We start from the raw sequence: 24,429 nt of genomic DNA, 5'->3' as shown, positions 1-24,429 counted from the left end.
ATGCTCCCTTGGTGCTCTGAGGCTGGAGAAGCTGTTGGTCCCTTGCACACTTTGTGGTTATTCTTCTATTCTTGGGTGTCCCCCACCAGACCCCAGCTGACTGGGCAGGGATTGGCCCCAGGCTTGGCACAGTGCCAAGCCTACCCGAGTGCTCAGCTACCTCTTGCCAAATATCTGAATCAATGTCACAGCAACACTTGGTTTGCTCCTGTTGCATTCTCACGATAGGCTCAGCGTCAGGTACGACCTTCTTGAGGGCAAGGCCTGTCCTCCACAAAGCCCTCTGGGGCTGGGGTCTCCAGAGGTGAGACCTCAGCTCTGGGAGACTGCCTGCCTCCGGGAGGAAACCTGGGGCAAAGGGACAGGGAGCTCAGCCACCAGCAGCAGCATGTTTTATTGCAACCAGAATCCCCGGTCAACGTGGGGAAGGGATGGAGCCGGGGATGAGGCAGGACACATCTGGTCCCTGACAGGACACTCCCCGTCCAGCATGCAAAGCCAAAGGCCCAGAACAGCCTGCCCAGTGGCTGAGCCCTGTGGCCAGCTGTGCCCTCTCTCTTCCCCTGCCCCCAGTCAGGGCATCCAACGGGGCTGAGGCAGAAGGGAGGTGAAAAGTGGGGTCGGTTTCAGCAAGGCTTCACCCAGGGACCTGAGGGAAGAATGAGTATTGTGATGGGGTCCAGGTGCCCCAAGATGCTCAGGGCGTCTGGGCTGACTTCAGGACGTGTCCATGTGGTTATCAGAGGAAAGTGATGGGGCCTGCCCTGCCCACATGGAGAGGGAGGGAGAGGGGAAACACGGCTCAGAAAGAGAATCACTGGCCAGTGACCACACAGGTGGGGTCTTGGGACCCTGACTCTGCCGCCAGGGCTGTGTCCACACCCCACCTCCTGGCTGGGCCCCACCTGGGACCCCAGCCTAGGCAGCCTCGTGTCCTATGTGGGGATCTGCATGCTGTCCAGGTCCTGATCCATGATCTGCAGGACATCGTCCAGGATGGAAGGCCCCAGGTCCACGTGCAGGGACAGCAGGGAGCTGGCATGGGACAGGAAGGGCTCCTCGGCCCCTGACTCCGGGGTCAGCCCACTGTGCGGGGAGCCAGTCTCTGGAATCCTCCAGATGTCCACACTCCCTCCCTCCTGTGGGGAAGGCTGAGGGGTCTCCAGGTGCAGGCGAGGGGGCTTGGGTGGAGCCTGGGCTGTGGGCAGGGTGAGAGCCTGGGGTCCACCGATAACAGGGAGGGAGACAGCATTCTTGAGCAAGGGGGATGGGCCGTCCGGGAGCTCCCGCCCACACACGGTGGCGGTGCGGGTGAACTGGAAGGGGAGGTCGAAGGTGCCATCTTCTTCAGGCCCCTCCACCACGGTCCCCGGCAGGAGGTGGAACTTGCCCTGCAGGAAGGAGATGTCGCCAAACATGTCGCTGCTGCCGCCACTGCCGATATGAATGGTGTGGCGGAAGTCCCCCAGCGGCGGGCTGATCATGTCCGAGGACAGCAGGTCCCGAAGCTTCTCCTTCTTGCCCTTGCGACTGCCACGCTTCAGATAGATGGGCACCTTGGTGGACATGGTGACCTCACCACCAGGCCTGGCTGTGAGGCTACAGGCTGCCTGCTGAGACCACACCTCCTCTCCAACCCTCAGCCAGAGGAAACACTCGTTCCAAGGGGTGGTTTGCAGGTGCCCAAAGCTCGCCAAAGGGGTCCTGGCTACAGTGTGGGGCACGAACAAAGTTGGCCCAAGGAATTAAAAAAAGATTAGAGATCAATGAAGTCAATGGGCTGAGATAACGAAAATCACGTTCTCCCCAAAGGATGGCAAACTCTTCTGAAGAATTGAAGCCAGAAAGGTAGGAGCTGTGTGGGCAGCAGTGCACTTTGGTCTTGTCACCGAGGGTTACTTGTCCCCGGTCCAGGGCTGAGGAGCTGAAACACAAAGGGTGCACACCTGTCAGAGACAGCAGGACCAAAGTCAGATGCAAACGTCTTTTTTATTTTTAAGATGGAGTCTCACTGTGTCACTCAGGCTGGAGTGCAGTGGCGCAATCTCAGCTCACTGCAGCCTCCGCCTCCCAGGTTCAAGCATTCTTCTGCCTCAGCCTCCTGAGTAGCTGGGACTACAGGCATGTGTCACCATGCCCGGCTAATTTTTGCATTTTTTTTTAGTAGAGACAGGGTTTCAACATGTTGGCCAGGCTGGTCTTGAACTCCTGACCTCAAATGATCCACCCGCCTTGGCCTCCCAAAGTGCTGGGATCACAGGTGTGAGCCACCGTGCCTGGCCAGAAACATCTATCTTGTTTCTGGGCCTCTTGTGGTAGCCATGGGAGCCTGAGGGGGTGGGGCACTCCCCTTGCAGGGAATTGTACAGCCTCCAAGACCCACTGCATCTTAGAGACTCACCACCAGGGCCAAGCCCTCCCCTTACAGGTGGGAAACTGAGGTGGGAACATGAATGACAGGTCCAATGTCACACAGAAAGTCCTGCTCTATTCTCTTGCCCTGGGTCCCTGGCAAGGTAGGTCTCATCACCCTTATCCAGGTACTCATGCCATACCCCCCACCTCCATTGCACATCACCTGTGCCCCACAATGTAAGTGCCAGATTGTGCCTCACAAATGGCCTTGACTCCCTACTTGACCAAGGACAGAGAGCTTTGTGGTCACTGTCTCTCCTGCCCAGGCCTGGCGGGGACCTGGAGCACAGCAGGCGTTTGGCCAAGGGTGCTGGGTGGCTGGCACTTCCCATTTGACCCAATCATGTCCCACCTGGAGGCGGGGTTGCGTTTTCTCCTCTGCCTATTAGGAGTTCCTTATGGGCAGGGGCTGAGTCTAGGATAGTTTCTGGCCCTCCTCCCTACCCTGGCACCTAAAGAGAAGGTGGAGTGGGGAGTACATATATTTTTTAGTTGAGGGGGGCTCTGCTCTGTACCTGACATTCTTCTGCGCTCTTTGCAGACACATCTTAATTAATCAACACAACCACCCTATTATCAACCCCATTTAAAAATCAGAGGTGTTGGGGTTGGGCATGGTGGCTCACGCCTGTAATCGCGGCACTTTGGGAGGCCAAGGCGGGTGGATCACGAGGTCAGGAGATCGAGACCATCCTGGCTAACATGGTGAAACCCTGTCTCTACTAAAAATACAAAAAATTAGCTGGGCGTGGTGGTGCATGCCTGTGATGCCAGCTACTTGGGAGGCTGAGGCAGGAGAATCATTTGAACCCAGGAGGTGGAGGTTGCAGTGGGCCGAGATTGCCCCACCACACTCCAGCCTCAGCTACAGAGCAAGACTCCGTCAAAAAAAAAATCAGAGGTGTCAAAATTCAAAATTGAACCTGAGGTGAACATAGAGGTGAAAAATTTTGGAGGATTCCCACAGGGCATTGCAGAGAGAGAGAGAAGCAAAATGCAAAAACATAATATAGATCATCCATTTATTGAAAGCATTGACTGCCTACCTGCCTCCCCGCTCTGACACATATGCATGTTATGTAACTGCATGTGTACAGGTCTGTGTAGAATTCTGTCCTATATAAATAAAAAAAAAAAAGAGGCTGGGTGCGGTGGCTCACGTCTGTAATCCCAGCACTTTTGGGAGGCCGAGGCAGGCGGATCACCTGAGATCAGGAGTTCGAGACCAGCCTGGCCAACATGTGGAGACCCTGTCTCTACTAAAAATAAAAAATTAGCCAGGTGTGGTGGCGCACGTCTGTAGTCCCAGCTACTTGGGAGGCTGAGGCAGAAGAATTGCTTGAACCCAGGAGGCAGAGGTTGCAGCGGGCCGAGATCTCACCACTGCGCTCCAGCCTGGGTGACAGAGTGAGACTCCGCCTCAAAACAAAACAAAACAAAACAAAACAAAAACACCCAGAAAACTCTAGAAGGCCAGCCCCAGGTTGTCATATGGGCTACCTTGACTAGGGTACACAGCAGGGATAGGGGGTGGCGTCACTGATATAGGAGGAAAGGAGTCATCAATAAAAATAACCTGTAATATTTTGGTCCCATGACTATGACATGATAAATGTGTGTAATATATATAAATATGAAAAGATGGTCATCCAGATGTTAACAGTGGTTATCTCAAAGTGGTAGAATTTCAGATTGACGTTTCCTTTCTCGTTCAGACCGCTATGAATTCAAATTCTTACTAATAAGCAATGTATTATTTATATGCACATAATGTTTATGTAGTCAGAAAAAAATTAAGCTATTTTTAATGTGGAAAAATAAATAGCTATGAAGGGGTGTCATACTGATTTAACAGAAAAAAGAAATGAAGCAAGCACTCCCTCTGCTTGAGGGTGGGGGATGCACGTGGGACCTGATTGGTCCAGTACACATGAGCCCAGATGTAGACTCAGCATAAAAGGCAAAGAGAGAAACTTGCCCAAGGTCACCCAGTGAGTAAGGGCAAGGTGGGAATTCAAGCCAGATGAGCCCACCCTCCTGTACTACCCCCTCCCCAGGCCCAGTCAGGGGCTCACCAAAGGTGGCTCTTGACAGTTCTTTGCCTCAGTTTTCATTCTGGGCAGGGTGAGAGTGGGGGTGAGGGGGTTGGGAGGAGGGAGCAGGAAGGAGGAAGGAGGATGCAGGAGAAGCAGAGTCCAACTACCCCACCACCACCAGCTGAGGCCCTTGCTCAGGAAACCCCACCCCAGGACCGGACACCCGGGTCAGTCGTACTGAGCCACAGAGGCCGGACATCTTGCCCCTCCCAGAGCACCTGGAGCTTAACAGGAAACAAAGGAATGACTCTCCCATGGTGGAAATCCAGCTCAGCTTGCAAGGAGCTGGGGGAAGGGTGGGGACGCATGGGCACCCTGAGGTCTTGGAATCCCGTCATGCATTCGTCGTGTGTCAACCATGCCAGGCCTGGGGGCCATGCTGACAAACATGCAATTTGTCACTCGTCAGGAGAGAAGTCCTGAGGGGGGCTTGTCTTCCTTTTCACTCATGGATCGTGGGGCTGACTGGTGGGATGTGCCCAGAGCCTGGGCCAGGTCCTCCCCGCACCCCCACCCCCATCACACGCACCCCCAACCCCATCACACGGCGGCGCCAAGACAGCCTGAGTGTTTCCACAACAAATTGGGCGTCCCTGACAGCTGTCTCACAGCCAGATGTACACACCCAATTCCAGATGTGGGGAGAATCGAGGGTGAGGCCAGCATCAGCGGCCCAGGGGAGAGCTGGGAATTACAACCCTCACGCCCCAAGAATTTAGATTTGGCAACTGCAAGACCCTAGGATCCAGCCTGCCACGCACAGTCTCTCATCTTAATGCTCCCGGTCACGGCATGGTGGGGTCATTACGGCCCTTTACAGAAGTCGAAGCTGAACCTCAGAGATGTTAAGTAACATTGGCGAGGTCATCCAGTTAGGAAGTGGAAGAGTGGGTACCCAGCCTGGTCCATGTGGTTCCCATGCAGTGGGCCACGCCTACCTCCATAATATGGTTGGGGAGCGGGAGAGAAACGGGCTCACAGCTAGGCTGGGAACAGTGGGTCCCCAGACCTCCTCCATCTACATCCTGACCTTTGGCTGCCCCCGTCTGCCCAACTTTCATGTGTCCAGAGATATGAGAATGAGGTCTCCATTAGGACAGGGCTGTGGGGGGCTGGGAGGGGAGCTCCCTGCAGCAGTCGGGGAGCAGATAGGAGCATCCTAGCTCTCTGGGATTGCCCTGGACAGGAGCCCTGGACCTCCCAATGACAAAATGACTTCCGGCAGGCAGGGATCCTCCTATCATGAGGAATATTAGGCCACCTCACACCCCCTCTTCTCCTAAATCACGAGACTGTCCTTAGATCCAGCTCCACCTGGGACTTCCTCTGTAACCTTCAGCAAGACGCCTCTCCTCTCTGGGTCTCACCTTTTCCACCTATAAAATGGGCTGACAACGAAGCCACCACTAGAGGGCCACTGGAGATCCCACTGCAATATTGCAAGTGAGAGCGCCAATGTACAATAGCGGGGTTCGGAGAGTCACTGTAGGTTATATCATTCATTCAGCAAATATCTACAAGGCCTTCCTTCCTCAAGCACTTCGATTCTCCGGGGCCAGTGCTTTGAACAATATCAAAAACGAACGGCTCCTGATCCCAGGCGTTCACCTCCTCCCGCCCTCCTAGACCTCGCGGATGCAGAGACCCTCTAGCCGGCCGCGGGGTCTCCCGGGGTCCCCGTGCCTCCGGAGAGGTGCCCGGCTCCGCGACCGCCAGGTGGCGCGCGTGCTCCCTTGATCGCCTCGTGTCCCGGAGGACTCCGAGAGCTCACCGGGGTCTCCAGCGCCCCTCCCCCCGGGCTCCAGGCAGGCGGTCCCCAAGGAGCTGCGCGTTCAAGTACCAGATGGAGATTACCTGCGACATCTTTTTGCTTCGGGGTTTCTGGTCCCACAATCGGGGAAAAATGGGGCGATTGGGGACCCTGCCCTAGTCTCCAAGCTCTGGGAGGAGCCTCCCCCCCGTGCTTTCCGGCCTGGGCGATGTCCTAGTGTCCGCTCGGCGCAGGGCCAGAGCTCGGGCGTGCGGGCCCCCGCCCCTCCCACGGGTCCGGCTCCTTAGCTCCGGCTCTGGTTCCGGCGCCGACCCCTCCCCACTCCTACCCGGGCGCAGCCCAGCCCAGCCCGGATCCGTTTCAGGACATTCGCGGCCGCAGCTAAAGATAGGAGAACACCTCACCATCGGCTAAAAATACGGCCCCCAGGCCCGGTGGGGACGCTGGGCGGCGGGGCACCCCTGGGTCTCGGGAGGGGGGCGGGGGCCCGGGTACAGAATGGAGGGCAGAACGGGGAATTCGGGGTCGGGATGCGCGGCGCCCCACGGACCGTGGCGGGTACGGGCGAGGCTGCGTGCACCCAGATGCGGGCGGGAAGCCCCATGGAGCCCTAGGAGCCCTCGAAAGGACCTGAGTGAGGTGAGAGGCAGGGCCAGGGCGCGAGCTGGGGCGGGGCGCCACAGAGATGGGCCTCTCGGGGGGGCCTCCGCGAAGCTGCGAAAATCCCAGCCCAAACTCACCGTGAGGCGCGCAGACGGCGGACCGGCGGACAGCAAGGTCTCAGGAGCTGGACAGCGCGGCGGCGGGACCCGACCGGCTGTGAACTTACAGAGCTCACGGCAGACCCCGCAGCCCCGCCCCGGCCCGCGGAGCCAATGCCGGGGCCGCGCCAGCCAAGCCCCTCCCCATCCCCGCCCAGGCCCCGCCCCACTCTGGGCACCGCCCGGGGCTCCCGGTGTGGGAGGTGCCGCTCCCGGGTCCAGCGGTCGCGCGCGCCCTGGGGTCCTGTCCTGGTTCTGGCGGCTGAGGGCCGGGTGGCGCAGGGTGGCCTCCGGGGACTCCGGCTGTGCCCATGGGAACTAAAACCTTCGGTTCTAGAAGAGCTGGGGGAGAGGCTCCGGGAAGACCGAATTCTTCAGAAATCGCAGAGACCTTGGACCGGATCCTTCCCTGCAGGGCTGGGTCGGGGAGGCGCCGGCACAAGTATATTCAGTGACTTCCTTGGAAGCGCCTACGTTAGAATACTACAAACTTACAAGCTAGTTGATGAGTTTACCTTCCACTAGAAAAGAGAGTATGGGAAGGCAGAGGCCGCGTGGCCTGGACCCCCGTCTTTGCTGTCAGGCTTCCAGAGTGAAGGTGGGGCTCATACTCAGACTAGTTCCTGGTCCATTCATTCATTCATTCAGTCAGTCATTCCTACAGGGCCAGAAACTTTATTTATTTATTTTTTTTTTGAGACGGAGTTTCGCTCTTGTTGCCCAGATGGGAGTACAATGGCGTGCAGCTCACCGCAACCTCCGTCTCCTGGGTTCAAGAGATTCTCCTGCCTCAGCCTCCCGAGTGAGTAGCTGGGATTACAGGCATGTGCCAGCACACCCGGCTAATTTTTGTATTCTTAGTAGAGACGGAGTTTCTCCATGTTGGCCAGGCTGGTCTCGAATTCCCGACCTCAGGTGATCTGCCCGCCTCGGCCTCCCGAAGTGCTGCAATTACAGGCGTGAGCCACCGCGCCCGGCCCAGAAACATGTTTTGAAGGGCAGGCACCGCACAGGGTGCTGGAGACAGACTGAAGGAAACTGCACCTCTCAGTGACTCAAGAGAGATTTGTTGAGTATCTACCAAGTGCCTAGCGCTGTTCTTGTCCCTGGGGATTCAGCCTCTGGATTGGGACCTGCAGCCCAGAGAAGGGAAATGGGGGAAATCCAAGTTCCCAGGCACATCATGATACCGTTCCAGGTGGGTAAGTGCTAAGTAGAGTGGGGCAGAGGAAGTGGTGGGTAGTAACGGGGTGGACAGATCTCACTTTCCAGAGGATGACAGCTATGCCAGCTCAGTGTAACCAGGATGGTTGGCTTCAATGCTGTCAGTGTGGGAAGGGCTTTTAGGGAGGCAGAGCCGGGAAGACCTCAGGGAGGAAGGCAGGATGCTGGGGGTGGGGGAAGATGCCAGACAAGCTGGGAGGTCCGGATGGGAAGAAGGGGATCATGCTAGGCAAAATAACAGCCCCACTAAATATGTTCACATCTGGCCGGGTGCTGTGGCTCATGCCTATAATCCCAGCACTTTGGGAGGCCAAGGTGGGAGGATTGCTTGAGTCCAGGAGTTTGACACTGACACCAGCCTGAGCAACATAGTGAGACCCTGTTTCTACAAAAAATAAATTAGCCGGACATGGTGGCTCAAGCCTGTAGTCCCAGGTGCTCTGGAGGGTTAGGTGGAGAATTGCTTGAACCTGGGAGGTTAAGGCTGCAGTGAGCTGTGATCATGCCACTGCACTCCAGCCTGGGCAATAGAGCAAAAAACCATGTAAAAAAAAAAAAAAGAAAAGAACAGAAAAAAAGCCCACATCCGAACCTGTGTAATCTGTGAATATGTTTTGTTACACGGGAAATGGAAATGAAAATTGCCAATGAGGGCCGGGCGTGGTGGTTCACGCCTGTAATCCCAGCAGTTCAGGAGGCCAAGGCAGGTGGATCACGAGGTCAGGAGATCCAGACCATCCTGGCTAATATGGTGAAACCCCGTCTCTACTAAAAATACAAAAAAAAAAAAAAAAAAAAAAAAAAATTAGCCAAGCATGGTGGCAGGCGCCTGTAGTTCCAGCTACTCGGGAGGCCGAGGCAGGAGAATGGCGTGAACCTGGGAGGCAGAGCTTGTAGTGAGCCAAGATCGCACCACTGCACTCCAGCCTGGGTGACAGAGCGAGACTCTGTCTCAAAAAAAAAAAAAAAAGAAAGAAAATTGCCAATGAAATTATGGTTGCAAATCAGCTGACTTTAAAATAGAGAGCTTATGCTGAGGTATCTGGATGGACCAGTGTAATAACAAGGGTTTTTAAAAGAACAAGCAGGAGACAGAGAAAGAGATGTGATGGGCCAGGCGCGGTGGCTCACGCCTGTAATCCCAGCACTTTGGGAGGCCAAGACGGGCAGATCACGAGGTCAGGAGATCAAGACCACAGTGAAACCCCGTCTCTACTAAAAATACAAAAAAAAAGTTAGCCGGGCGTGGTGGCGGGCGCCTGTAGTCCCAGCTACTCGGAGAGGCTGAGGCAGGAGAATGGCGTGAAGCTGGGAGGCGGAGCTTGCAGTGAGCCGAGATTGCGCCACTGCACTCCAGCCTGGGCGACAGAGTGAGACTCCGTCTCAAAAAAAAAAAAAAAAAAAAAAAAAAAAAATTAGCCAGGTGTGGTGACACGTGCCTGTAGTCCCAGCTACTTGGGGGGCTGAGGCAGGAAAATCGCTTGAACCTGGGAGACAGAGGTTGCAGTGAGTCGAGATAGCGCCATTGCACTCTAGCTGGGGTGACACAGCGAGACTCCATCTCAAACAAAAAAAAAAAAAAAAAAGAGAGAGGTGATGACTGAAGGGCCAAAGAAATGCTTTGAAGATGGAGGCGGAGGCCCCAAACCAAGGAACTCCTTCAGAAGCTGGAAAATACAAGGAAACAGGTTCTACCCTATCTACCCTAGAGGCTCCAGAAGGAACACAGCCCTGCCCTCACCTCCTCACCTTGATCTTACTTAGCTCGGTGAGACTCACACATTGGCTTTTTTTTTTTTTTTTTTTTTTGAGATAGAGTCTTGTTCTATCGCCCAGGCTTGAGTGCAGTGGCAAAACCTCGGCCCACTGCAACCTCCATCTCCCAGGTTCAAGCGATTCTCCTGCCTCAGCCTCCCGAGTAGCTGGGGTTACAGGCTCCCGCCACCATGCCTAGCTAATTTTCGTATTTTTAGTACAGATAGGGTTTCACCATGTTGGCCAGGCTGCTCTCGAACTCCTGACCTCAAGTGATCCGTCCACCTTGGCCTCCCAAAGTGCTGGGATTACAGGCATGAGCCACCTCACCCAGCCCCATGTTGACCTTCTAACCTATAGAACTATAAGATCACGAATTTCTGTTGTTTTAAGCCACCTACTCCGTGATAATTTGTTGTAGCAGTGATAGAAAATGAATCCAGGGAAGTTCAGGTTTTAATCTTGAGTGTGCCCTCAACTCTGCGGGGAGTATTGGTCAGGTGGATTCTGCCAGGAATGGCCTGGCAGCTTGGAGGAAAACAGGCCTGGACTATTGAGTAAGTGGGGATGATGGCCCTGGGCCAAGCTGTGGTGGGGGTCAGTAAAGGCTGTACCTCTCCCCATTCTTGCCGTAGGACTTTGCCAGGTGCCAGCCCACTCAGGCCACCCTGTGCCCTTTACCCATTGCTTCATGTTCCTGAATTCCTTACATCCTCCTGGGGGTGCCTAGTGACGTGGCCAGAGCCTGAATCACGATCCCCATTTTACAGATGGGAACTAAAGCTCAGGGCACTGACAGTGATTTGCTGAGCCCATTAGTGGCAAGATATGTGGGCTCTGGCCCCTCCTTCTCCTCTCAGGCTTCTAACCCCACAGTCATCATTCCTGCCCATCCCCAGGACACAGCTCTCAAAGAGGAGGGGTAGCTCAGTGCCTTGAGCCCTGGCCTCTGAGCCATCAGTCAGATTCTGAGCTGTCTCTGCTGCTGCTTTGCTCTGTGGCCACAGGCAAAGGACTTTCCTTTCAGAGTCTCCTTGCCTGTAATATGGGGTAGTAGCATCAGGTCAGGCAAGTCCCAAACCAGATAAGGGATGGCCATGCATGTGTTTTGTTCGTGGGAATGCGCAGCCCCTCAGGTGGCATGGTTTCACGGAAACATTAGAACAAGGGCTTTGGGGCCTGGCCAGCTGGCTGTGCTGCTTGATCGGAATGGCTGTAATGATGAAGCCACCTGAGCCTGCGGGAATGAGGCTCAGGCCAAGCCCTCATCCCCTGCCCATCTGCTGAGAGTCCTCCATTGGCGGGTAGGGGTCAGGGAAGGGTCAGGCACTCCATTCAGAGCTGGGGACAAAACAGAGTTACGGGGATGGAAGATGGAGAGACAAAGCCTCTCATCCAAGGCCACACACAGCTGGGGACCAACCCCGGAGCTCTTTGAAGAAGTTCTGTGGGGGGTGGGTGATTAGGGGTCCCTCGGGTAGGGATAGACAGCAGCAGAGCCCGCAAACCTGGTCCAAGCTCCTGCTTTCCTCCCTGAGCCTTCCAACCAGGACTAGAAATGCTATCTGCACTCTGGGGACTGTTTTCAACCCACCTGGATGAGACGTGTTCCGCCCAGTGCCAGCCAGTCCCCTTGCCGCTCAATCCACTTCTGCTATCATTCAGAGCAGGGGGCCCGACCAAGTCCACATCGCAGGAGTGATCGGCGCCTGGCCCTGGGTTCTGCGCTGTGCAAGCATGCAGGGAGGGCGCTTCCTTCTCCCCATTCACAGATGTGGTTGTCACTTGGCTGGGGCCCAGGGAATCCCTGAGGAGGTTCTGCTGAATGGACAGGATCTTTGTGTGCACACCCAGCATCGCCATGGGAGCCCTGCCATTCATAAGGCCATGTATAAAACAGGATTTCATTTACTAAAATTGGCTTTTTTGTGCAAGTTCTCAGGCTATATGTAGGGGCCTGGGGTGTGGGTAGGGAGGCTGGAATAGCCTGAGCCATGGGGAAGCGTGGCCTGCATTTTGACCCAAGACACTCAGGCCAAGCGCTGCATCCCCCAGCCTGGACCCCAGGGTCTGATGCCTCAGCCAGGGTCTGGACTGTCCTGGACAGAAGGGCTCCTGGACATCCTGGTAGCTCAGGGGCAGGATCCAAAAGGGCATCTGGGGCTGGGTGTGGTGGCTCACACCTGTCATCCCAGCACTTTGAGAGGCTGAGGTGGGCGGATCAACTGAGGTCAGGAGTTCGAGACCAGCCTGGTCAACATGGTGAAACCCCGTCTCTACTAAAAATACAAAAATTAGCCGGGCATGGTGGCACACGCCTGTAGTCCCAGCTGCTTGGGAGACTGAGGCAGAAGAATTGCTTGAGCCTGGGAGGCGGAGGTTGCAGTGACCAAGATTGTACCACTGCACTCTAGCCTGGGTGACAGAGCAAGACTGTCTCTCAAAAAAAAAAAAAAAAAAAAACAACGGCCGTGTGCGGTGGCTCACCCCTGTAATCCCAGCACCTTGGGAGGCCGAAGCAGGCCGATCACGAGGTGAGGAGATCGAGACCATCTTGGCTAACACAGTGAAACCCCGTCTCTACTAAAAATACAAAAAATTAGCCGGGTGTGGTGGCGGGCGCCTATAGTCCCAGCTACTCGGGAGGCTGAGGCAGGAGAATGGCGTGAACCCGGGAGGCGGAGCTTGCAGTGAGCTGAGATTGCGCCACTGCTCTCCAGCCTGGGCGACAGAGCGAGACTCTGTCTAAAAAAAATAAAAATTAAAATTAAAAAAAACAAAAAACAAAAAAAGGGGCATTTGAGAGGGGCAGAGCAGGCCACGATGGATAAACACCCAGAGCAGGGTATTTGGCTTCTGTCTCCTCAGCCTGGAGCCTCTCCCTTGTCCTGAGATGGGCCCGATAGGCTCCCCCACCAACCCCACAGCCGCCTCCCCCACTGTGATCACTACACAGGGACTGACTCAGCCCTTCCTTCCCCTCCCAGCCTCTCCTTCCTGGAAATCGCCATCATCAGCGGCCATAGCACCCCCATGGGACCTGGGGGATGGAGTTGGAAGCCCCCTCCCGCAACACTGGCCAGATTGGAGGGACCAGCAGGGAAGCTCCCTCCTACCCCCAGGGAAGCTGAAGCCAGCTCTCCATGGCCGCGAAACCTGGAACCCAGGACCCTGGGAGGCAGGTGAGATGACAGGGACCTGGGGTCTGGGAGCAGAGTCACAGGGAAGGTTGGCATCTAGGGGAGGCGCATCTTGGGGGTGCATCTAGGGGAGATGCTAAGAAGTGACAGGGGTCTCTGGAGGTGCCCCAGTCCGTCTGCTGGGATGCAGGGTGGCAGGGAGCTAAGAAGGTGCTCAGCCACCCTCCGGAAGCTTCCGACGTCCCAGCCTGAGCTCAGCCTGCAGGGCCCTGTGGCCTGAGCCAACCCCAGACCTGGGTTGGATTTTTTTCTTGATTGTTTTTTGCTTCCTTCCTCCCCTGGACTCCTGCCAACTGCAGCCCTGCCCTCCTTGCTCTTCACCCCACTTCAGAGAACTGTGACCCACTGGAGGCTGGGATTTGAGATGAGAGGTCACCCTCGGAGTTGCCTCCGGCTGCTGCCTCTGCCTGGGACCCCTCCTTGGGAGTTGGGTGGCAGGGCCTTGCTGGGGGGACTTTCCTTTGCATCTGGATTTTGGCCTCGGGCCCAGGGCTATGGGGGTTTCCAGAGTGGTGACAGCCTTGTCCTAGCAGGGACCAGCCCAAGCACTTCCTCCCAGAGCCCTCTGGGAGCGTCCCAGCCCCAAGACTGTCATTTTGTCCTAGGGAGTAAATTGTGGAGTCAGCAGAGGCTGTCTTCCACACTTTCTGTGCCTTCCAGGTATCCTGTCATTACTCATTCTGAAAACCCAGGCTTGCATCTCTCTTGTGCCTAGGGCTATGCTGGACTAGAGAAGACACAGGTGGCCAAAGCCGGACCCAGCCCTCAGGAACAGATAACCTGAATGAGAAACAAACAATTGATTCTGCCCTCTATCCCTCCCAGGCCAGCACGGAGGGGATTCAGCCAATGACTGGGAATTGAGTGAAAAACCAAAGAGGACAGCCATGAGATCTGTCTGCTACAGGTAGGAAAGCAGATGGGAGAGTGAGAAGGGCTTCAAGGAGAAGGTGATATGTGAGCAGGACATAAATGGATGAATAGGAGTTTGCCAGGCCAGGGGAAGCAGGCAGAGTCCTGGCAAGGCAAAGGCCAGGAGGATTGCAAGTAAAGTCATGGTGTGATCAGAAAACAAGAGAGGTCCAGTTGCCCATGGCATAGGAGAGGGGACAGGCCAAGAGGGTAGTGGGTAAGCGCTGTTTTCCCTGCCCAGCATCCATCTCTCACTCTGGTGACTGTCCCTCAGTTTTCTGGTCTCCAGTGTGACTGACCCCCAAACCTCAAGCTCTAAAAGTGGGTTTGAGTCCTGTGCCTAGCCAATCTGAGTCGTGGGAATGGCTCCGGCATATGACATCAAAGAGCATCAGCCCAGGAAATTGCTGGGACTGTTAGGGTCACAAATGTCAAGATGCCAGCCCAGAGCTGCTGGTGGCCAGCTCTGCTACCCTAAGGAGAGAGCCTACCTAAGAATAAGGCCAACATAGAAGAAAACAGCACCAAGAAAATGAATCTCAATGACATTGCCTGTGCTCCTGGATCCAGTCATGCCTGAAGCAGTTTCCATTCTACGAGCCAACAAATTCCAGTTTTGGCTTAATACAGTTAGGGTTGGGTCTGTCACTTGCCACTGAGAATGAAGGGCCCATTGCAGAACAGCTAAAGGCAGGTGATCACTCATGAGAGTTGCCGAATGCTGTGGGAAAGGCAACGATGATCTGTGTGTAGAGGTACAATGCCATCAGAACTGCATTTTCTTTCATTTAAATTACTTTTTGAGGCCGGGCGTGGTGGCTCACATCTGTCATCCCAGCACTTTGGGAGGCCAAGGTGGGTGGATCAGCTGAGGTTAGGAGTTCGAGACCAGCCCGGGCAACATGGTGAAACCCCGTCTCTACTAAAAATACAAAAATTAACGAGGTGTGGTGGCACACACCTGTAGTCCCAGCTACTCGGGAGGCTGAGGCAGGAGAATCACTTGAGCCTGGGAGGCGGAGGTTGCAGTGAGCCAAGATTGTGCCACTGCACTCCAGCCTAGGCGACAGACTGAGACTCCATCTCAAAATAATAATAATAATAATAATAATAATAATAATAATAACTTTTTGATTAGGTAATGCTCTTTTTCTTTCTTTGAGATAGGGTCTTGCTCTATCGCTGGAATGCAGCGGTGTGATCACTGCTCACTGCAGCCTCAACTTCCTGGGCCCAAGCAATCCTCCTGAGTAGCTGTGACCACAGGCACATGCCATTTGCTAATTTTTGTATTTTTTGTAGAGACGGGGTTTCGCCATGTTGCCCAGGCTGGTCTTGAACTCAATTCGTCTGCCTCGGCCTCCCAAAGTGCTGGGGTTACAAGGGCGAGCCAAAGTGCCTGGCTGAAGTAATGCTTTCATGTGATTCAAAATTCAGAAGTTGGCCGGATGTGGTGGCTCACACCTGTAATCCCAACAGTTTGGGAGGCCAAGGTTGGGGGGAGGGGGGGCAGATCACCTGAGGTCGGGAATTCGAGACCAGCCTGGCCCACATGGCCGTCTCTCCTAAAAATACAGAAATTAGCCAGGCATAGTAGCGGGTGCCTGTAATCCCAGCTACTCAGGAGGCTGAGGCAGGAGAGTTGCTTGAACCTGGGAGGCGAAGGTTGTGGTGAGCCAAGATCATACCCCGGTACTGGGCGCCTGAGCGACAGAGTGAAACTCCATCTCAAAAAGAAAAAAGAAAAAAAGAAAGAAAGAAAAAGAAATTCTGAAGTCCTAAGAGGCAAGAAGTCTCATCCCTGTCCCCCAGGGACAGTTCTCCATTCTGCTATAGCCAACTGGTGTTATCAGTTTCTTGTAAACACATCTAGGGATATTCTTGCATGAACGAGCAGAGCCCCTCTCATTTTTTTTTTTTTTTTAACACAAATGTCAATATTTAGACAAGTAGAGTTCCAAAGTACTCCAGGCCCTGGTGGGAGCTGGCAGAGGACAGTCCTGCTGGGGACTGTGACAAGCCCTTTCACGGAGCCTCTGCTGTTCATGCTGTTTGACACCTTGCGTTTTCCAGTTAACGTTATATTTTGGAGACCATTCTACATCAATACATAGAGGGTGTCCTCATTTTCACAGCCGCACGGTATTCCAGCACAAGGATGTGTGGTATTTTACAGATGCACTTCTCGGCAGAGGGACCTTCAGGTTGCTTCCAGCCCTTTCTGAAGACAGGCAGTGCTGCGGTGAGTCATCTGTACAAAAGCCCTTTCACACATGCGTGAGCGCTGCTGCGGAATACATTCCCAGAAGGGACTTGGGAGGATTGGGGGGCAAAAGATACGTGCAGTGGTGTCTTATTATTGTTATTTTAGAGACAGGGTCTTGCTCTGTCACCCAGGCTGGAGTACAATGTACAATGGTGTCATCATAGCTGACTGCAGCCTCGACCTCCTGGGCTTAAGCCATCCTCCCGCCTTGGCCTCCTGCGTGGCTGGGACTACAGGCACGCACCACCATGCCCAGCTTGCAGTGGTCATTTTGTCAGCTCTGTCAGCTTGTCCTTCTCGGAGACTGTGCCAGGTACCAGGCCCCCACACAGTCAACAGGGCTGTTTCTCCTCAGCCTCACCAGCCCCTGGTTTCCACCTAATTTTATTTTTGTCCATCTGAAAGGCAAAAACTACACAAAACAAAGGAATTTGGGTGTAGTTAGAGTTTGCATTTCTCTTACGATGCATGAGGCTGGTCACCTTTTCATTTGCTTAAGAGCCACATGTGTTTCTTTTTGGTGAGTGAACTGCAGAATTTCTGCAGAGGTGGTGCCGGGCAGCTTTGGAGAGGGGGGCCTGGAGGGAGGCCAGACTAGAGGCAGAGGCCACTTCTGGGGACAGTTAGTGTAGGAGGGAGAGAAAACGGCCCTAAGAGCGGTGTGAGAGCTGGAGATGGAGATAATGAAGTTGAAAGCCTGAGATTAGGTGATAGGTTAGCCCCCATGGAGGGCCATGGAGGAAGAAGGGGGAGTTAGGCCCAGTCCAGGCTTATAACTTGGGTGGCAGGGTGGGGGTGGGGGACAATGGAGCCCGCAAGGGTTTTGGGGGCCAGGATGATGTGCTGCCTGCCTATTCTCCACCCCACATGGTGATAGACAAAAACACCACTCTGACTGCCACGTGCTCTGTTCGTGCGCTGCCATGGCCACAAACCTGCAGCAGGGCCCCTGCTAGCCTCTTCAGCCTCCAGCCAGTGCTCTGTGCCTGTCAGCTGTCGGCTGTGCCCAGCCTCCAGGGCTAGGTCCCTGCATATGCTCCTCCATGAGCCCTGCGATTGGCTCCTTCCACCTCACCTGGCCACCCCCATGCCTCCCGTGGCTCTCAGCTGTGATGTCTCCCCTCAGGGAAGCTTTCTGGACCCCCATTGATGTTGGGTCCCCTTGTGATACCATGGGAAACTCTGGACCACGGATCTCTCCATGCCATTGTCACTTGGTTCATGTCCATTTTCCATTGGATCATAGCCAGTCCCCCAGAGTGTGTGCCATGTGGTAGGCACCCAGTGAATATGGATGAGTGGATGGATGGGTGGATGGGTGGGTTGATGGGTGGGTTGATGGATGGATGAAAGGATGGATGGTTAAGGCGATGGGTGGGTGGATGAGTGGATGGATGGATGGATGGATGGATGGATGGATAGTTAAGTTGATGGGTGGATGGATGGGTGGGTGGATGAGTGGATGGATGGATGGATGGATGGATGGATGGATGGAAGAATGGATGGTTAGGTAAATGGGTGGGTGGATGGATGGGTGGATGGCAGGATGCCGGGGATAGCAAGAAGGGGGTGTATGGGAGACAAATGTTTAGGAAATAAAAGCTGGTAGTTGGTGATCCCTCTGTGCAGCACCCACCACAACTCCAGGCACCTCTGCCCTTGGCCTGCTCTGGTTGTCTCCATCTGACACACTTGGCTCCATCTGATGCTCTGCAGTGTCCACTGTTTACAGGTTTCTGTGCTGGAGTGGCAGCTCTGGGTGGCAGCAGAGATTCTGTCCGCTCAGTCATTTCTGCATCCCGCTGCCGAGAAGAGACCCCCACCCTGCACGGCCCTTAGCAGGTGTTGTGCTGTCCCCCAAGGCGGGCCTCCCACCTCTTTTCTTTCCAAGCTGCCTGCTTCTGGAAGGTGGACAGGAGGCATGTCACAGGAGGGCACTGCTTCTGCAGGAGTTTCTTTGTGGGCCTACTATGTGCCAAGCACTGTCTAGGGACCAGTGAGACAACAGTGAACGTAACAGTCCCTGCCCTCAGGGAGCAGGGATTCTGAGAGCCTGCTTCCCAAGGAGGTGGATGCTACAACAGCTGCGGGGTGTGGAGTGCTTATGGAAAGGTGGATCTACATATAAACATTTGTACATGTCTATTCCCGCCACCCTACCCCCTCTTTTTTTTGAGACCGAGCCTTGCTCTATCGCCCAGGCTGGAGTGCAAGTGGCACAATGTCAGCTCACTGCAATCTCCACTGCCTGGGCTCAAGCGATCCTCCTGCCTCAGCCTCCCAAATTGCTGGGATTATAAGCATGAGCCACTGCGCCCATCCCACCTTTTTTTTTTTTTTTTTTTTGGAAATGGAGTCTCACTCTGTCGCCCAGGCTGGAGTGCAGTGGTGCAATCTTGGTTCACTGCAAGCTCCGCCTCCCAGGTTCACACCATTCTCCTGCCTCAGCCTCCCGAGTAGCTGGGACTACAGGCACCCGCCACCACACCCGGCTAATTTTTTGTGTTTTTAGTAGAGACGGGGTTTCACTGTGTTAGCCAGGATGGTCTTGATCTCCTGACCTCCTGATCCACCCGCCTCGGCCTCCCAAAGTGCTGGGATTACAGGCGTCAGCCACCACGCCCAGCCCCCACCTTCTTTTAAAGTAATCCAGACACATGGTAAAAAATTTCAAACACAGCTGGGTGTGGTGGTTCATGCCTGTAGTCCCAACAATTTGGGAGGCTCAGGCAGGAGGATTGCTTGAACCCAGGAGTCTAACACTGGCCTGGGCAACATTGGTGAAACCCTGTCTCTACCAAAAACTCAAAAATTAGCTGGGTGTGGTGGTGCACACCTGTGGTCCCAGCTACTCAGGAGGCGGATGCAAGAGGATCACTTGAGTCTGGGAGGTTGAGGATGCAGTGAGCTGTGATGGCACCACAGCACTTAGACTGGGCGACAGAGTGAGACTCTGTCTCCAAAAAAATTAAAAAAAAATTTCAAATGGGATGAGTGTGGACATGACAAATCATTCTCCGAGCCCTCCTGCTCCTGACCCCTAGCCCTTGGACACTCGTCCCCAGAGGCAACTACTATTACTAGAAACATTCTAAGGGGCAATTTGAAGGGGTCTCGAGTCCTCAGGGGGAAAGTGGACCTTCAAGGGAAGAAGCTGCCAGGAATCAGGAGTGACTGTGCCTTTTCCCCCCTATTCGCTGGGAATCAGGAATGACGGTGCCTTCTCCCTTTTCCCCCTGTGTCACCCTTGTGCCCTGTTCTGTGGTGGGAGGCAGGTGGTGGGAGGGCAGGGTCCCCACCCTGTTGAGCAGGGCCCAGCCTGCCTGATAGAGGCAGGTGTACCCCTCACCCACCCCTGAAAGGCACTTCCTCTGGGGCAGGAGTGGGGCTAGGGGTGCCTCTACCCAGCAGCTTTTCTCACTCTTCGGTGGGGTCCTGCTGACTCAGCACGAAAATGTTCAGCCCAAAATGCTTCAGTCCCTGGGAAGATCTGGGAGCAATGGGAGTGAGCAGAGAAGATGGGGCTTGGCGGGGCCCTAATGGCCGCTGGGCAGAAGCCTGGGATCTCAAGGAGCAGTGTGCAGGGGCCAGGGTCAGCAGAGTTATGGGCAGCAGCTGTACCTGAGACCTCCCAGGGGCCCCTTGGCCTGGGCAGCTGCAGGGCCTCAGCTGTCAGGCAGGCTCTGGGTGGGGAGGAGCCTAGAGCCCCAGGAAGAGGTGGGGCAGGACGGGGGAATTCAGAGTCGGCAGCGGTCCAGCTGGGTCTGAGGGCAGGCCAGCCCCTAGGCCCCTGGGCATTTCCAGGGCCGACCCAAGAAAGCAGCAGTAGGCATGGTCGCTTGGGGACTGAAGACCCAGAATGACCAAGGACAGTGACAGAAGGGCCCAAATGCCTGAATGCAGCTGGGAGTCTCGCCATGAACAACCATGGGTGTCTTCCGGTCTCTTTAGCCAGAAATCCCAGCACCTCTCTGCTGCCTTCCCTCTTCCCTCCCCTGCCCTCAGGCCAGTCCCACCCTTTGTCTTGTTGATCGGTGATGCTAAGTGCAAGTGCTGGCCAGAGTCCTCTCCATGGTGCGGATCTTGCCCATCCCTCTCTCGGCCACCCTCCCAGCACTCAGTTCTGTGGCTTTTGACTGCAGTGACTCCCGCATCTACCCCTCCAACGCCCATGTCTCACTGGAGTGCTGCTTCCAGTATTCCAATGGCCTACTTGGTGCCCCCTTCCTCCCAACCTGCCCCAACAGACCCAGGCCCCTCCCCTGAGCCCTTCTCCCCTCAAACCACCCCTTTGCTACGTGCTACCAGGTACTGGGGCTGCACCTGGGACTCCTCTTAAGTTGGTCCTTGTTGGGTGGTCAGGGTGAGGCACAGGGGATGGGAGGCAAACCCTTCCAAGATTCTCTGGTGCAGAAAAAATCAGGTCCAAACGCTTTAGCAAGACTTCACAATCTGGCTCCGAAGCACCATTCCGGGCCCATCACTGCCTCCCTTCCCTCTTTCCATCTTTTTTTACCCCTCTCTCGCCCTCCTCCCTCCCTCTCTTTGCCTTGTCTTCCTTCATAAATCTAAAGCCCCTCCCCATTCCCAGGAACATACTCAAGAGAACTAAAAGCAGGTGTTCACACAAAGCTTGTACACAAGCGTCCACTATTCATAATAGTCAACAAGTGGAAAAACCCGACAGTGGATGCACTGATAAACAAAATACCATATAGCCATACAGTGGGATCTTAGCCATAAAAAAGAGTGGTGGACTGATACATGCTGCTGCAGGGACAAACCTTGAAAACATCAGGCTAAGTGAAACAAACCTGACAGGCCGGGCGCAGTGGCTTACGCCTGTAATCCCAACACTCTGGGAAGCCGAGGTGGGCGGATCACTTGAGGTCAGTGGTTCGAAACCAGCCTGGGCAACATGGTGAAACCCTGTCTCTACTAAAAATACAAAAATCAGTTGGCATGGTGGCGGGCACCTGTAATCCCAGCTACACAGGAGGCTGAGGCAGGAGAATTGTTTGAATCTGGGAGGTGGAGGTTGCAGTGAGTAGACAGAGTGAGACTCCGTCTCAAAAACAAACAAACAAACAAAACCTGACAGTAAAGAGCATGGGCCAGGCACGGTGTCTCATGCCTGTAATCCCAACACTTTGGGAGGCCGAGGCAAGTGGATCACCTGAGGTCAGGAGTTCGAGACACACCTGTAATCTCAGCTACTCAGGAGGCTGAACCCTGAGGTCAGGAGTTTGAGACCAGCCTGGCCAATATGGCAAAACCCTGTCTTTACTAAAAATATAAAAATCAGCCAGGCGTGGTGGCAGGCACCGGTAATCCCAGCTACTCAGGAGGCTGAGGCAGGATAATCCATTGAACCCAGGAGGCGGAGGTTGCAGTGAGCTGAGATTGTGCTACTGCACTCCAGCCTGGATGACAAGAGCGAAACTCCGTCTCAAAAAAAAGAGGATGTATTGTATGATTCCATTTATACAAAATGCCCAAAATAGGCAAATCTACAGAAAAGAAATTAGATTAATGATTGCCAGGGGATGGGATTAGACTGCTAATGGGTGCAGGGTTTCCTTTGGGGTGATGAAAATACTCTGGAATTAGATAGTGGCGAGGCCTGCACAACACCATGAACATACTAAAAACTACTGAATCGTACACTTTAAAATGGGCATGGTGGCTCACGCCTGTAATCCCAGCACTCTAGGATGCTGAGGGGGGTGGATCACTTGAGGTCAGGAGTTTGAGACCAGTCTGGCCAACATGGCGAAACCCCATCTCTACTGAAAATAGAAAAATTAGCTGGGCGTGGTGGCAGGCTCCTGTAATCTCAGCTACTCGGGAGGTTGAGGCAGGAGAATCGCTTGGACCCGGGAGGTGGAGGTTGCAGTGAGCCGAGATCACGCCACTGCAGTCCAGCCCGGGTGACAGAGTGAGACTCCATCGGGGTGGGGTTGGTGGAGTGAGAAATCAGCCCACATGGCTACTCCCAGCAGTAGCGAAGCAGCATGGCCAGGTTGAGCTGGGCCGGGTGCCCCGAGGTCAAAGGAAAGGAAACCCCAAGACCCAGTGGCTGCAGAAGGCAGAGCTGGATGCAGGATCCGCACCATGGCCCTGCCAGCCCCCACCCTTGGGTGCCCCTCGAGGCCCTAATTCTCTCGCTTTGTTCTTGGCAGCCACTTGGGTTCCCAGGTACAGCAACTAGGAGTGGCTTCTGTTCCCTTGGAAGCTCTTCCTCTCAGAGACTAGAACCCTAAAGGGAAGCCACGAGGCGGGTAAGGGAGGGTGGCTCCTTCTGCCAGGGCAGAGGCAGGGCAGGGGCATGGGCATGGGAGGCAAATCCTGGCAAGAGCTCGAGACTATTTCTTCAGGGCCGTCTAGTTGGTGTCTCAAGGGCAGAGGCCATGACCAGATCAGGGAGAGGCCACCAAAGGGGGCTGTGAGGCAGACGGGCCTGACCTCCTGGGCACCCTCCACCCTCCATCACTGACACGCCCCCAGAGCCTGCTTGAGAATGCCTGGGACGACAGATGCCTGGGGAAACTGGTGACACAGCTGAAGTGGGGTCTAGGGACGGTCAGCCAGCAGTCACTTGGCACCTTCCTGACAAGAGCAAAAAGGAACTGTCTGGTGGCAGAGGCACGCCTGCCAGACCTGTCTGCTCTAGGGGTTCGCATCCCGCTTTCTCTGTCTGACTCTTAAATGCCTGCTACGGCCCTCCCGGCCCTCCCAGATCATTTCCAACAGTCACATGACTGGTATCCAGGCAACCGTTGCCTGGGCTCCCAAAATTCCACATCCGGAGGCTGACAAGTCATGGTGCCCCCGTGGAACACAGCTGGCTGCTTCATGTGTGGAGGAGCTGGGGAAGAAGGGAAAAATCCACTCCCACACAGGGATGAGTTCCTAATTCTTGGCCTCAGAGGAGGCGCCTATAAAACCAATGAAATAAAACAGCTGCTCCTTGTGTTTAAAGGGAGACCTTTTACTGTACCCTGGTCAGGTCTGGGGCTCGATTCCATTTCACCGTCAGAAAGGTGAGAGGCAAAAGTTGGCCACTGTTAGGTCACCTATTTATCTCTGAGTCAAGGCATAGACATCAGCAGCTTGCTGCCCCTTTGCCCACTTCCCTGCCCTGATAGCTGGGGTTTGCCGGTCTTGGCTCTGGCATGTGAGGCAGGACAGCCTGCCAGCTTAGGGCAGGAAGCCACTCCACGCCTGGCCAGTGACATCTTTTCCCCAGATGCCAGGACACAGGGGCATAGGACGTGCTGTGAACCCTGGAAGGCCTGACCCCGTCTGAGTGTTCTGGGCTGCAGGCAAGCCCTGGCTACTGCGTGACTTGGCAAAGCAGCTGCCACCAGGACTCCAGCTTTGGAACAGCCCAGCGAGGCGGCCCCCTCCAGATGGAGAGGTCAGGCTGGGACCACAGCATGCATGTGAGGAACCGCACAGGGAGGCCCAGGCATCCGGCCAGTTGCTTGCTCTGCAGCCCAGCTCTAGGGCCCGCCCAGTGCACCTCTGCAGCATAGAGGTCGCTGGGGCCTTTGGGGGATGAGGGGTGGGGCTGAGAGTTACCCACTGGACAGGACTGGAGCTAGACAGAAACCCAGTGTGACCAATACTCTGCCTTCTCTGGACATAGGTCAAATGGGCAACATTCTTTGTCTACTACCAGGATAAAGAAAATAGAAGAAAGGGGCCGGGCGCAGTGGCTAGCGCCTGTAATCTCAGCACTTTGGGAGGCTGAGGTGGACAGATCACGAGGTCAGGAGATCGAGACCATACTGGCTAACATGGTGAAACCCCGTCTCCACTAAAAATACAAAAAATTAGCCAGGCGTGGTGGCGGGCGCCTGTAGTCCCAGCTACTCGGGAGGCTGAGGCAGGAGAATGGTGTGAACCCGGGAGGCGGAGCTTGCAGTGAGCCGAGATCGCGCCACTACACTCCAGCCTGGGCGACGGAGCGAGACTTCGTCTCAAAAAAATAAATAAATAAAAGAAAAAAGAAGAAAGGTCAAAC

At 54.9% G+C, this 24,429-nt stretch overlaps 1 protein-coding gene and 1 long non-coding RNA gene across 2 annotated transcripts; one reads left to right on the top strand and one right to left on the bottom strand.

The window, feature by feature from the left end:
- Positions 1-360: 360 nt before the first annotated feature.
- Positions 361-7,159, bottom strand: CDC42EP2 (CDC42 effector protein 2). The gene is made up of 2 exons (XM_003274188.4): positions 7,023-7,159; positions 361-1,924 (listed from the first exon to the last, which is right to left on the bottom strand). Exon 2 carries the CDS (start codon positions 1,566-1,568, stop codon positions 936-938), a length of 633 nt encoding a protein of 210 aa, XP_003274236.1. The 5' UTR covers positions 1,569-1,924; positions 7,023-7,159; the 3' UTR covers positions 361-935.
- Positions 7,160-8,085: 926 nt separating this feature from the next.
- LOC115834771 lies at positions 8,086-14,129 on the top strand. Its single transcript, XR_004029687.1, has 3 exons — positions 8,086-8,241; positions 13,010-13,204; positions 14,048-14,129. It is a non-coding gene; the product is annotated as an uncharacterized LOC115834771 (long non-coding RNA).
- Positions 14,130-24,429: the final 10,300 nt, after the last annotated feature.

This window comes from Nomascus leucogenys, chromosome 4 (genome assembly GCF_006542625.1).
Source record: "Nomascus leucogenys isolate Asia chromosome 4, Asia_NLE_v1, whole genome shotgun sequence".
NCBI lineage: Eukaryota > Metazoa > Chordata > Mammalia > Primates > Hylobatidae > Nomascus > Nomascus leucogenys.
This window is presented reverse-complemented; position numbering and strand designations above follow the sequence as displayed.